This window comes from Mus musculus, chromosome 3, assembly GCF_000001635.26.
Source record: "Mus musculus strain C57BL/6J chromosome 3, GRCm38.p6 C57BL/6J".
Lineage (NCBI taxonomy): Eukaryota > Metazoa > Chordata > Mammalia > Rodentia > Muridae > Mus > Mus musculus.
This window is the reverse complement of record NC_000069.6, coordinates 119057325-119071873: the sequence shown is the minus strand read 5'-3', so window position 1 is coordinate 119071873 and position 14549 is coordinate 119057325. Positions and strand designations below refer to the sequence as shown.

Genomic DNA, 14549 nt, shown 5'->3' with positions numbered 1-14549 from the left:
AATAATTGCAATATCTCAGAATGTTCATTCATCAGTTCTCAACTAATCTTTATAATGACCTCTGAGTTATTACTAACATACAGGTAGCAAAAGAGGCTGATAGTATTGCTCAATGGCAAGTTACTAGAAAGGTAATATTTCTGTTACTACCTATACTGGCTGTGAGCTCTCTGCCTTTACTAACTCTAGAAAGTCAGGAGAATTTTGTGGGCATGACAGGATGTGGATAACTGTATTCCCATTCACTTTCAAAATTCCCAGGGCTATTACAATTGATCTCAATTTTATAAGCAGATTGTTTATAAATCCAATGAGATATCACTAATAGTTTATCAGAGGTAAAACTCATCTAGAAGTTAGGTAAAGGAGGGAGACTGAGAAATACCCACACCCTCAGGAATTTATAAACAGTATTAAGAAATCACTGTGGTGTGAACGAAGGCACCATTTCCAAGGGACACACCAGCTTCCCTTCAGCAGCTGCTCCAGTAGTTTCTTAATTTATGACTTCCTAACCAGCTTGTAGAAATGGGTAGGAACAGAGACTTGACAAGCTCAGAAATCTCCAAAGGCAGAATCAAGTCAAGGGACTCTTGAATTTCTGTTTATAAATATTCCCCTTTGGCTATGCGGAGAGCACCAAAATCATGCCTGCGATGAGACAGTTAGCTTGCCAATTTTTAAGTCATTGCTGACCAGAGAGCAAATATATACTTTTCCTCTATCACTAGATTTTTTTTTCTAAATAAGTTGACTGAGTAACAAAAGCCAATCTCTCTCTCCAATAACTGTAAGTAAATTGTAACTCTCTTTGAAAACAAAATGAGGCCTGTTTGTGCTTCATCCGCCCTTGTGGAGCCTGCAAGGAAACCCTACTGAGGCACCCAGAGAAGAAACAAAGAACATCCTATGTGTTCAAATGGCATCTGTAGTCTGCCTCTCTCTGCCAACCTTCAGATTTCTGGATAGAGAATTTAATAAGAGGTCTGGTAACTACGGAAACTTAAGTCCAAGGGAGTGGTTGACATCATTTTCTGTAGGAGCAGATACACTGCCAAGCAGAAGGACTTGGCTACTCAGTGTTCTGAGCAGGGATTAAAACCAAGATAATCACTGTCTAGTGGCAGAGGTTCTTTATACATACTCATACCTTGATTCTTTTTGGATGTTTGTATTTGAGAGGAGTAGTTGAGGAAAACTTGGATTAACAATGACTCTCATTTTCATGGTTCATTATTTAGTTCACTAATTTAGTTTTTACTTCGGTGCATGTGTGTGCATATGAGCGAATATATGGGCATCCCATCTATGCTGTTCTAAGGGGAGCCAGAATAGGGCATTGAGTCTCCTGGAACTAAATTTACATATGGCTGTGGGCCAGCATGTATGTGTGGGGGCGGGGGTGGGGAGGGGGAAGTCAGGGGACAGGAAACAGAACCTTGGTCCTCTAAAGAGCAACTAGTGTACTTCACCACCGGGACATTTCTCCAGCTTTCCAGTTTCTTAGGTTACATAGGCTGAAGGAAATTCCACCTGTTTTGCATTGTTTCTTTGTTGATATGATAAAAACAAACAAAAAGAAACAGACAAATCACAACCCAAAGTAACTTGGGCCAAGAAAGGGTTTATTTAGTTTACGCTTACACCTTACAGTCCAGTCCATCACTGAGACAAGTTAGGAGAGGGGCTCAAGCTGGAACAGCATAGAGAAGAGAACTGAAACATAACCAGGAAGGAAAGTTGTTTATTGGCTTGTATCTTCTACTTCTGGCTTGCTCAGCTACCTTTATTATACAACCCAGAAGGACTGCTTGTCAGGGATGGTTCTGCTCACAGTGGACTGAGTCTTCCCACATTATTCATTAATCAAAAATAAAGACAAAAACAAAATCCAAAAAACTACACACACATGCAAATGCCTGCAGACAAATCTAACAAAGTCTTCAAATGATGGTCCCTCTTCCCAGAAGACTCTAGCTATTTCAGCTTCACACACACACACACGCACACACGCACATGCACACACACACACACACACACACACACACACACACACACACACCACACTCAGACAGAGGGGGGAGACCCACACACCACACTCAGACAGAGGGGGGACAGAGAGAGAGAGAGAGAGAGAGAGAGAGAGAGAGAGAGAGAGAGAGAGAGAGAGAGAGAGACAGCACAACACAGCATACCTTCCCAAGATATGATGGAAAGATATCTAGTTGATGGAAATGATGGGGAGTCATAACATAGTTGACCTTGCCACCTGAAGGTCTCTGCTCACTGCTGCATCAAAATTGCAATAGTCCGTACATCCAGAGCTGTTCTATTTTGCCTATATTAGTGTGTGGTATAAGTGGGAAATGGTGATGTACATCTATAATTCTAGCACTTGCTAGGTATGGATAGGGAAATCAGAAATTTAGTTTAGGTTACATAGTGAGTTTGCAGTCTGACTCAGTCACATGAGAGCATGTCTCAAAGAAGAAGAAAAAAGAAAGCAAGAACAAAACAAAATGAAAAACAAAAACAAAAAACAAAACAAATGTCATATCTTTTCTTCCATTTCTAGAAATATGTGGTATGAAAACAGAATGAATGTGTCTAGAGAAATAAAAGGGATTTGCAGGGAGGCAGACAGATAAGAGAAGGAAAAAGATGAACTTGAGTAGGGTTGAGGGGAATGTGCTCAATATACAATACGTTCATGTGAAAAACTTAAAAAGAATATAATTTTTAAAAATTATGGCTATATTTATTTTATTTTTACTCTGTACATATTGGTGGAATATGTTTCTGCATACATATGTGAAGAGTGTGCACACTTGTGTGAATGTGTGTAGAGACCAGCGGTCCATTAAAAACTCTTCTGGAGGTCAGAAGTCTATTAAAGTCTTCCTCTGTTGCTCTTTACCTTACCTTTTTCATACGGGAGTCTCTCACTGAACCTAGAACTCAAATTAGCTAGAACAGCCTTCCAGTGAGCAACTGGGCTCAGCCTGTCTCTCCCTCATCACCACTTCAGCCCCAGTACAGGTGGTATGCCTACCTGTCACAACTCCTGGCTTTTTATGTGGATGCTGGAATCATTCAGATCCACATACTCGCACAGTAAGCCCTTTACCCACTAATCCACCTCACCAGCCTCCTCTATCCCCTATTTTCAAAATGTACTTTGAATATTTCACTTTTACATATCCTTAAGAATTTTGAGTTGTGCCTTTACTATTCATAACAGCAGAGGAGCTTAAGTTTTACCCTTGGTGGAAGGAGTCTCTGGTACACAGATGAAGGATCTGCATGTAGAGGCTGCTGATCAGGAAGAGCTCTGCAAACATGGGTGAGATCAACTTCTTTAGAGTATTGTGAAGTTAACTGCCGGCCAAGTCACTGGCTGAGACAGAATTCCATCACCAGTGAGGATGTAGTAGTAATGTAGAGAAAGAAGGAATCTTTACCTAGCCACTGTCCCTCTGGTAATGCCTCCACAAAGCCTTCATCGTGGTGTGGTCTGTCTTTACCAGCACATTCAACGCTAAGTGTCAGCCTTCCCCAAACTTCTAGTTTACCAAACAATTAAAAAAAAAAGAAAGAAAGAAGAAAGAAAGAGAGTGGGGGGGGGAGGGAGAGACAGAGAGAGAGAGACTGAGGGGGGAGAGAGAAAGAGAGAGAGGGAGAGGGAGAGGGAGGGAGGGAGGGAGGGAGGGAGGGAGGGAGGAAGGAAGGAAGGAAGGAAGGAAGGAAGGAAGGAAGGAAGGAAGGAAGGAAGGAAGGAAGGAAGGAAGGGAGAAAGAAAGACCAGGCAGTGGTGGCACATGCTTTTAATCCCAGTACTTGGGAGGCAGAGACAGGAAGATTTCTGAGTTCGAGGCCAGCCTGGTCTACAGAGTGAGTTCCAGGACAGCCAGGGCTACAAAGAGAGACCCTGTCTCGAAAAACCAAAAGGAAAAAAAAAAGTCTTTTCTTGCTAAGTCAGTACATTCAGGCACTCCATGGCATATATATAAATATAAATATATATATTTATACATATATATATGTACATATATATATATATATTATCTTAAAAAACTTTTTTTTAAAAAACCAAGCCTAAAATATACCAGCTCTTGCCTTTTGTAATGCTGGTGAAAAGAGTCATTTTAAACTGATTTCTGTAAGCCCTAATTATTCAGTATATTTCATAATAAGCTTTGCAAAATCTCAGCTCACGAACAAAAACTCTGCTAGTAATAACTTGTCACTACAATGATCCCTGTGCCAAATTTAATTCACAGATAAATATAAAGGAAAAGTTGAGAGCCAAGCAAGTCTTACTTGAAGGCGGGCTCTGCTGCCGCGTGAGTTCCCGGATCCCTCACATCACCGTCTAAAGCCTCCTTACTTTTATATACACCACGCTCTGTAGCTGTCTCCTCTGACTCATATGCAGTGGTAGTCTCTCCCATCTGGAAACAAACCCTAGCTACGGATATTAGCTGCCTGCATCTCCGTGGCACAATTTCTTTCTCAGGAAACTTAGTTAGCCCTTGCTTAGAAGCTGCCACAGTGGGTTAAATTATCCAATCCCTGTCATTAAAGGTGGCAGCCACACACTTGAGAATGATGTGGGAAAACTCCAGTGAGAGCGATAATTAAAGTTGGAAAATGAAGGGTCACTTCCCTTCGCTCCACTCATTGAATCTGGCGTCAGAGTGTTTCTGGAGCAGTGGGGGAGATGGTCCTCACAGCATGGCCCTATCTGGGTGCACACCCATTCTTTCCATGGTTTCCAATGAGAATGCCACTTTGTGTTTAAAATGTTATCTTTGGTGTGGGGAGTTAACACGGTAGAAAGTGTTCTAAAAATACAGAGAAAAGATGAATGGATGTAATCTAAAGAGTGCAAGAATTGGGGGAAAAAAACCCTCATGTATTATGTTTTTCAAACACACAAAAGCATTATAAGAGAAGATCTTTGTTGCCAGGGTGATTTAGCATTTAAAGTACCTCTTCTTTCTGCTTGGTTGTGGGATCAGAGAGCCACGGGCTTCAACCCAGAGTCCCTGTCTTCTGACTGTCATTTCTTCGGGCCCATTATTATAGCAACTTATTCCTGCCTCAGAGAAAAGCAGACAGTATCATGTGAGTTTAAGAAAGCCATTTCTGGCCATGATTTTTTCAAAGAAAAGAGAATTTTGTCTGTTTGTTTCTCAGAAACACTGGTTTCATTCCACCCTGAAGCAGTTTGGGGGGAATCATATTTATTTCATACTCTTTTATATGTTACTTTAAAAAGAAATACTGCATTCTAAAGAGCAACCTAGGCAGGTACATCGAAGATACTAGTACACAGAGGTGTAGATAATGAAAGCAAATTTTAAATTTCAACTTCACTCCTCAGGATAGATTATATTTTCAATCATGAGCAAGATCTCTGTGTGTTTGGGTTTCCTCCACTATAGACTTGGGCATGTAACAGTATCTGTTTTAGGAAGATATTGAAGGATCCAACAAGTTTAAAATATACAAAGCTTTTATAACAATGTCAAGCACAGAGTAAGTGATTTGTTAAGTACCTACCTCCCACTGTGATAACAATGAAAAGTTCGGTACCTAGCTGAATATTCACTACTACACACCAAGTCGGTATACTGATTAATATTTTCGTTTCTACAATCGGGACTCCTGTGCACAGCAATCTAAGGAGAAACGTTTTTAAAAGATGTGGCTCCTTTAGAAGACGAATGCTTGACATTATTGTGTCAGTGACGTAACTGTATCACAGGAGAGATAATTGCAACATCAGGCTCCTAACCTGAGGAAGTCCTAATGAGGAGATGCTAAAGGTTTCTGATGTGCCTCCATAGTTCTCTTCCCATCTGAAGGACTGTTTTGAGGAAGATAAATTATACCTGTTCTACATGACTGTCTTTGGTTCAGGGTAAGAGATTATACAGAGGCATTCGAGCTACCTAGAAGAATCCCTCTTGATCTGCTAAGCAGCAGCGTGCTTCCTTTGGAAGACTGATTTTTCAGGTTCTAAGCAACCATTCATGAAGTCCAAAAGTATTTAAATCTTTAAAAATACATATCATGAGTGCATTGACATGTGCTCTTTTTTGCCCTTGTAGAAAACCCTTTTCTGTGACAGAAACATACATACTACTGGATATTTCAGGCTACGTTCACCGGAGCTCAAATAATAATATAGAGGCAGAAGGGGGGTGCATAGGAATGGGGAGTAGAAGAAAGAGTGAATGGTACCAAGAACAACCTCAACTAGACTACTAAAGAGAAAATACTCTTTTTTCATCACATGTAACTCAGATTTACTGCAAGGGTTCTGTGTGGTTCCTTAAAAAAATAGGCCTTCTATAAAACATAGTGAGTTCATTTAGTCAAAGGGTGTTGAAATTATTTGCTAAATTATCTCCCACTGGAAAAAAAAACCAACCCACGTAAGATATTCTGTTCCAGCCTTAGTTTTATATAAGATGATTTATAGCCTGCGATTTCTCCGTAAGGTCATCACCTTCATAAATACCAGCCACATACAATGAAAATCAACTCAATAAAATGGGTATTTCATTCTTTCTGCTTCTGCATATAGAGACTTCTTCCATGCGCCCAGTGCCCATTTATAACAAAGCCTCACATTGGGAGGGATTTTATGAGTTCTCCAGCTTTCTTTCTTTATCTTTCTATGCATCAGCCAAGCAACTGGCAGATTCTTTAATAAAATATATTATACACATTAATATTTATAAACCTACGAATTGGATGTTTAAATAAACATTCCGCAGCTCATGCCAGTTCTCTTGTTTTAGATGTTAAATCACACTTACATTGTCCGGGAAGTCAGCCTTTAGTTCGGTGACACTGTGACACCAATATGCAGCTGTTTTCTCACTGATGAGCTCAATGTTAAGAAAGGAGCTTTGTCCAGGGCCATACAAGGGGCCAGAAGTTGTCCCCCGGATGATTCTTGGTGAGACGTTTGTCACGATGTCCTAATGAAAAAAAAAACTCATGAGTCCCTGTTCTACAAAGAAACCTGCCTTCTTGATTATATACTCATTTCCATGTGACAATATTTTACCAAGTCTCTTCTCACATTTTTCCAGATGAGGTTTTAACATACTTTAAATTACGGTTGAGCATATGCTATTTCCAAATGGAATGGCAGAATAAAATATTCCTTAGCTTTTGCTAACTTACTGCAGTACTAGATTGTACATAGTAGAAAAAAAATTAATTAAATAATTTCATGCTAATTTAGGCTGTACATATTTTAGTTTGTTTGCAGTTTAAAAGTAAATAAAGAAATAAAACATTAAAATTCCATGTAGGTCTATGTAATCTAAGTAGCTTTAGTCATTAATTCCAGTAAGAATTAATGTTTAAAGACAAAATGTATAATTTTCTTAAAATGTTATTTAAATGCAAATCAACTGAAAAAACATATTACTATTACTAGCTCATTAAACTTGAACACATATTATAATGAATTAACTGGGTCAAATTACCTGTATATATGTATACACATTGTATACATATGCACATAGATATATAGATTTACATTCTTATATGTATACATATTTATTCAAATGCGACTATATGGTCCCATATTTAATATGAATACAGTTCCCCTTTCCAAGACTGAAATGAGGTTATCAATAACTTCCTGATAAATATAAACAGTAAAATTAACTAGCTTGTTAAGTGTAATTACCAATCCCAGGCTGCTTCTAAAGGAGTATTAGCAAAGAAGAATAACATTCTTCTATTACTTAAAACTAAAATGAAACAAAGAAGGAAAAAATGTTTCTTTTGCCAACTTCCAATTAAAATTAATTTTGAATAAAGGTCATTTAGTTAAGGATTTATCAGAATTAGTCTTTTAAGTACCCCTCCTCACCATCTTGTCACTTTTAGTGAGATAACATGAACCCCCATTAGTATATAGCAATTAAGGTCAATTTACATATTTTAATTAAGAACCACCCCATATAAAACAATTAGTGTAATAGGCATACTAACTGGATTTCATAACATTTGGACGTTTTTCCAACTAGATAGACAGGAAACCTTAATTAGCATTAATTAGTGCTGATCTGCATATGTTTGATAAGGCATACCCTTGCCACAAAAGATTATTTATTCCTGAATGTGCCAAATGCTACAGTTGCAGAGGATAAAAGGACTTTTCTTCACATTGCATGTTAATTTCTGTTAATTTACATTCACTTTTACATCCGAATTAGTATATTATAAAATAAATGGTATAAATGTTACAAAAAGCCTCTTTAAATATGTACATTTTAACTTATAGGAATCATGCCAGTTAAATTTTTACTAATTAAGCCATTCCGCTTCTATTGTGTGTGTGCACAATATCACCAGCCTCGCTTTGATTTGCTGTTGAAAAACCCTGTTACACAATCATAAACGCTAAAATGACAAATAGAATCACTGCAGGAGGCTCTAGCAGACGGGTCAAATTTCCATCCTGGCAAATGCTTGGATGTGTATGCAGCATCCCTGTGGGTGGCTCTGAGTGTCTCTCCAGGTAGGCACTATTGTGCTGCCAGTGTTGGAAGAGGCATTTCTGGAAAATGTTGCCTTTGAATGACCCTGGTTTTCTTCTCTGTTCCAGTTTGTAGATTTCATACTCTTTTATCCCTGAGGTCCTTCTACCCAGTATTCTAATTGCTTTCTCTTGGATAAATCCAACCCAGATAACAACCTGTTCCCCTACAGAGGACTTGGCCAAGGAGGTGGACAGAGGGTATTTAGTTCATCAAAGTGAATCAAGAAAGATTGAAATGAGGTCACTTTAGAGTCTGGTTTGAGTCTTTCATTCACTAGGAGTCAAGAATTAAGTCCTCTGAACAACTGAAAAGTTGCTGTGAAGATTGCCTATAAAGAGGTTATATTTGTTTTGCATGGAGATAATTTAAATACTAAAGCAGTAATAAACTGTGCTTAAGAGCTAGTATATATTATTTCAAATATGGCTTTTTTCTTTTACCTGCTATAGTAAACTTTCAGGGAATCTTAGAAACAAAACTATCTACTTCCTTTGAAGTAAAAACAAATCTTAACCCTCTTCTAGAACTAAGATTTTATACTACTATCATCTGTAAACCTATCCAGTGATGTTCAGAAAATAACCTATGTCATGGTCTCATTTATTAGAAAAAAACAATACAAAGGAAGAGAGGTAGAGGAAGAGAGAGAAAGATCCAGAGAAAGAGGGAGAAAGAGACAGCTAGAGACAGACAGACAGATGGAGACAGACAGAGAGAAGTTTCTTAGCAACTTCTGAGATATAATTTCAGAAGCTACCATAAATCATTTATGGGATTTAAAAATAATCAAGGACCCTGTGGCAATTTGAATGGGAATGGCCCCCATAGGCCCTGTGTTTTGATATCTGCTCCTTGTTTGGTGGAACTGTTTAGGAAGGATTGAAAGGTCTGGCCTTTTTAGAGAGGCATGTCTAGGAGTGACCACTGAGGTCTTCAGAGCCCACAGCAGACACAGGTTCTCTCTCTCTCTGTTCCTCCCATCCTTCCCTCTCTCCATCCTTCCCTCCACCTATATTTCCTTCCCTCCCTTTCTCCTTCCCACCCTCCCTTCAGAGCCATGCCTGCTGCTATGCTTCCCACCCTCTGAATCTATAAGTAAGTCCCCCAATTAAATGCTCTATTGTATAAATTGCCTTGGTCATGGTGTTTTTTCATAGCAACAGAACAGTGACTAAGACAGAACCTGTTGGGAATATTTCTTCAAATAGTCCAAATTTCCAATTTCCTTAAAATAAGCAATGATAAACATTCTTTCCAATTCTATAGATAGCTACTGTGTAGAATGTGTGAACTGTCTGTGACTCAATACCTTAAGAGATTTAAAAAAATATTGGCAAAATTCAACCAATTTAAAAAAAAAATGACAAAATGACAAACTTAAAACAACCACCCAGTAATAGGTCAGTAGTAGAAACTTTTATTTTAGCTTTTTTTCCCTCAAATTGAGTTGTCCTTAAAATTAATTTGTCAAAAGCATTCTTCATAGGTTGAGACATTCTAGATTTTTGAAAGTAAGTGACAGATGAATGATGATGGGGAATCCAATGAATTATCATTGGTTAAATGATTAGAGCTAATGTTTCAACAATTGGGCAATAACTTACTAATACGTTTGACCAGGGAGCACTAGAATTTGAATATCCTTCCATATGAGAATAAGTTACTTTAATATTTAATAGCTAATTTATATTGGTATTGCTTAGGGGACTTAATAGAATAAACATGGCCAAGAACAGTCAGACAAGATATAAGTTGATTCTCTATAAAAGGAAGATAAATGACCATGGCACCATTCTTCAGTGCATTAACAATGTTCAGATTTTCAAAAATAGATGTTTATGGAGGACGAAATATTAGGAGACATCCCAGCTTTATGCGCTAATGGAGCCACCATTATAAAACCAAGTGTCATTGCCCTCTGAGCCATTGAGGTGATGAGAGTGGGTTTTAAACATGAATAAAGACTTGGATGCAGAACATCCTGATTATATTTGTTTAAGTTCATTAACTTGACTTCTCTAACCCTAAAAAGGAATTATACTGTTTCCATGGTTACTCTTGAATGAAGATAATCACAACAGTCCCAAGAGTAGAAAAGAAAACTTAGTCATAAGGGACTAGACAGAGAACTGGGGTGCAATGACATTGGATGGAAATGAAAACTAAAAGAAACTTACAGTCCAGTCTGCCACCATAAGTGGATTTTATAAATGATGCTGAATGAGAGGATAGTCTGCAAACAAACAAACAAACAAACAAACACACAAAACAAAAATACAGGATAGCTCATGGAAGGACAACAACTACTCAATATATTGTTCAGTTAAGCACACTGATGTGATAAAATAGCAACCTTAAGAATAGTATATTGAAAATGCAGGAGAGAGATTGCTTTGCTGGGCACACAGATGATGCAAACAGCTACATAGGGCATAGAAAAGCAAGTACCGCTTTCTGACGATGAGATCATGTTCAACTTGCAGAGCAGCAGAGAGAGAAATCTGTTCCCCAAGCTACACAGTAGTGTAGTGGGTGCTATAATAGTATATAGATTCTGAGAGGTCTCATGAAAACATGTGACTTAAATATAAGCTATCATTTTCTTTTTTTCAAGAAAGGGCCACATGAAGCCCAGGCTACAACTAAATTTACTATATAGCTGAGGTTGGCCTAGAACTGATCCATCGGCTTCCACCTTCCAAATGTTGGGATTACAGGTATAAAACACAACCACTAACTTTTTCTTTCCTTTTCAATTCCAAGATTCTAATGAGGGTTTTTATAAAAGTAACTTTCATTCACCTATTGTCCTCTTGCAGGCTTACTGCTGAATAAGCTCACTCTTTCTAGTTCATTCTGAATTCTGGCTGGTTCAACTCCTCTGGCCCAAACTCCTCAATCTAGCTTCTATCAGCTTCAGACTGAGCGGCTCTGCTTGGCCTCATACTAACTTTGGCAATATGTTCTAATCTTCCGGCTCCTACTCATTCTCTGTTTCATTCTGTTTTCACCTGTATCTAATTTGTTCTCTTTGTAACCTGTTTCTATAAAATTGCCTATATAAAACTAACACCTCCCCCTCTCTCCTGTGTTGTTCTCATGAGAACTGGATGCATCCCATCTCTGACTCATTCTGTCAAATGTTTCTCTGATTCATCACTTTGTCTGCCCTGAATAAGACATCACTTTCAAACACAGCTTCTTCTACAAACTAAATTTACCTTTATTGTTCAAGATTAAAGGTGTGTACCAAGGGTGTGTCTCTATTCCACCCAGATTGTACTGTAATCCAGGGCATGTCTGCATTCCAATTGTACTGGCTAGTTTTGTTTTAATTTGACACAGCTGGAGTTATCACAGAGAAAGGAGCTTCAGTTGAGGAAATGCCTCCATGAAATCCAGCTGTAAGGCATTTTCTCAATTAGTGATCAAGGGGGAAAGGCTCCTTGTAGGTGGGACCATCTCTGGGCTGGTAGTCTTGGGTTCTATAAGAGAGCAGGCTGAGCAAGCCAGGGGAGGCAAGCCAGTAAAGAACATCCCTCCATGGCCTCTGCATCAGCTCCTGCTTCCTGACCTGCTTGAGTTCCAGTCTTGACTTCCTTGGTGATGAACAGCAGTGTGGAAGTATAAGCTCAATAAACCCTTTCCTCCCCAACTGCTTCTTGGTCATGATGTTTGTGCAGGAATAGAAACCCTGACTAAGACACCAATCAAATCACATAAACCTAGAATGTCTTTGGATGTGATCCCTTGCCAGAACAGCTATTTTTCTGGATTAAAATTTCTCTACATGTCTTTCTGTATTTACTCAGTTTTGGTTAAAATAGTTTAGCTATTAGAGTTCACAAATGAAAAATTAAAAAATGAAAACCACTTCACGAGTAGACACTTTCTAACATATGTAATTTCTAGGTATTTAGGTAACACAACACATGTCTTCCATAACAGAAGAAAAACATTTTGTAAGCTAATCTAAAAGCAAAGACATTGTCACATAAAACTCCACCAATCTGTTTAGCATGTCACCACCCTCAAGAGAGTAAAAGTACTGGCCCAGTGTCAAGCACAATTCCGTGTCTGTAGAAGGACTTTCTCCCATTGTTTACTTTATGAATAAATATGCCAAATGTTTGATTTCTTCTAAACATAATTATCAGACAGAGTTCTGATTGGTTTGGGTGGAAAGACAGGTAAGATAAGAATCCCTTTTTAATAAATCATCTTTTTCATTTGAGTGTCTTACATAAACACAGCCTTCAAAACCTGAAATAGTAACAACACTTACAGTGTACATCAGGAAAATTTATCTACACAGAAAACACATGTAGAATAGCAGCATTATTTTAGAAATGTTAGATAAATTATCAAAGCAGTGATGCATTTGTCATTTTCGAAATATTAATAATACAGGTATGCATAGTACAGATCTTTTACATACATCAGAGCTGAACATCACAGCTCTATCATCATGTTGATAAGGATGAAAAACAGAAATTTGTCATTTTTCCTCAGTTGCACTGCCATCGAGCAATATAGCTAAGACCAGCTTTCAGGAGTACATGTGAAATAAGAATAATAATAGGAGTGATCACTAACAGGTAATGTATGTAAAAATGCCTGGAAATTTTTTTTTGTGAGAAGAGCTATTAATTTGAACATGTTAACTATTCAAAAATGTAGTATGGTCTATTTGTTTTAAGAGAAAGGAGTATCTTAAGTAGATTAAGGAGACAATCATACCTCAGGAAAATTTTCTCTCTTCTAATTGCTTTAATTTGCATATCCCTTCTCCCTGTCTCTTTCTCTTTCTCACTTGCCCTCTCTTCTCTCTTTAGCTCCCTCATTTCCTCTTAACCAATTTCTCTTCCCTCTCATAATTCTTCCCTTCCCGTAAAAGACATCCTGTGTCACAGATCACGTGGCTCTGAATTTACAGGTTACAGAGATTGCCTTTCCCTAAACATAAAACCCTTTTTGCCAAACATTAACATGTAGGCTCTGAAAGAGTTAACTTGAATTCAATAATCTTGTTTGTTGGCACTCTCACGCAGAGCAATGGGTATTCATGGAGCTGTTCAGAGAAATGAATGTGGAGAAAGTGAGGAATGAGTCAATAGTACCAGAGGAAACTACTCAACCAGAGCTCTCTAAATTCACAACAACGACCTGTCATATAGACATGGGTTGAATAGAAGTCATTCAGAAAACAGCTGTAAAAGAAACAAAATGATTACCTAGGAAAATGTAAATTCTTCATAATATTGAGCTCACTGTGATCATCCATTTCCTGTTTTGGGTTGCAAATGATTTGCAAAGTCAAAATTTTAAGAACCCCTTTAAGTACTTTCAGGTTTCATACGAACCTGAGAACTGAGATTTGAACATGTTGTGTGCAGAGTTGTTGACACAGAATGCCCCGTCTCAGGCTTTTTCTGGGCTGAATGAACAGACAGGGTCCACATGTAAGAGACAGTGAGTGGATGGAGCAGGAAGGAAAAACAGATTGAAGAGGAAAACTTTACAAGCTGACAGTGTTTCATTGAGAGAGTAATGAATAGAACGTGATGCCATCGATTATTGATTAGATATTGGCATTTTAAACCAACAGATCTTTATGCTTACCTGGCCAAATGTACTCTTAATTATCTTAGAGTGGGCATCTTACATTATTGAAATGCTAAGAGTCAGAGTCCCATGTAGCCTTTTATCTTTTCACCAATTATATATGAACTAAATATGTAGTAAAAATGCCTCTTGCTCTTTGACCTCATCTCTTGATCTGGGTAACCGTTTTCAGAGATGTTGTGGGTTAATAAAGGACGGAGTACAGCTCCAGTTGCTATTCAGAGTTTGATAAATATGTATTAATTAGTCAAGTTTTCAGCTTCAGGAACAGTAGAGAGAGTGTCGGGGTGAGTTCTTTTACTACTGTGAGGGTGACAACTAGGGAAGCAGTCAGCGATGAGGTTGGGC

General features: G+C 38.2%; 1 protein-coding gene across 1 annotated transcript in view; it reads right to left on the bottom strand.

Annotated features, from left to right (window-relative positions):
- Dpyd (dihydropyrimidine dehydrogenase) overlaps window positions 1–14549 on the bottom strand; it is an 870816-nt gene that overhangs the window by 361051 nt on the left and 495216 nt on the right. The window contains exon 14 of the mRNA NM_170778.3: window positions 6831–6995. Within this exon, the coding sequence (NP_740748.1) occupies window positions 6831–6995 (165 nt within the window). The remainder of the gene's footprint in view (window positions 1–6830; window positions 6996–14549) is intronic.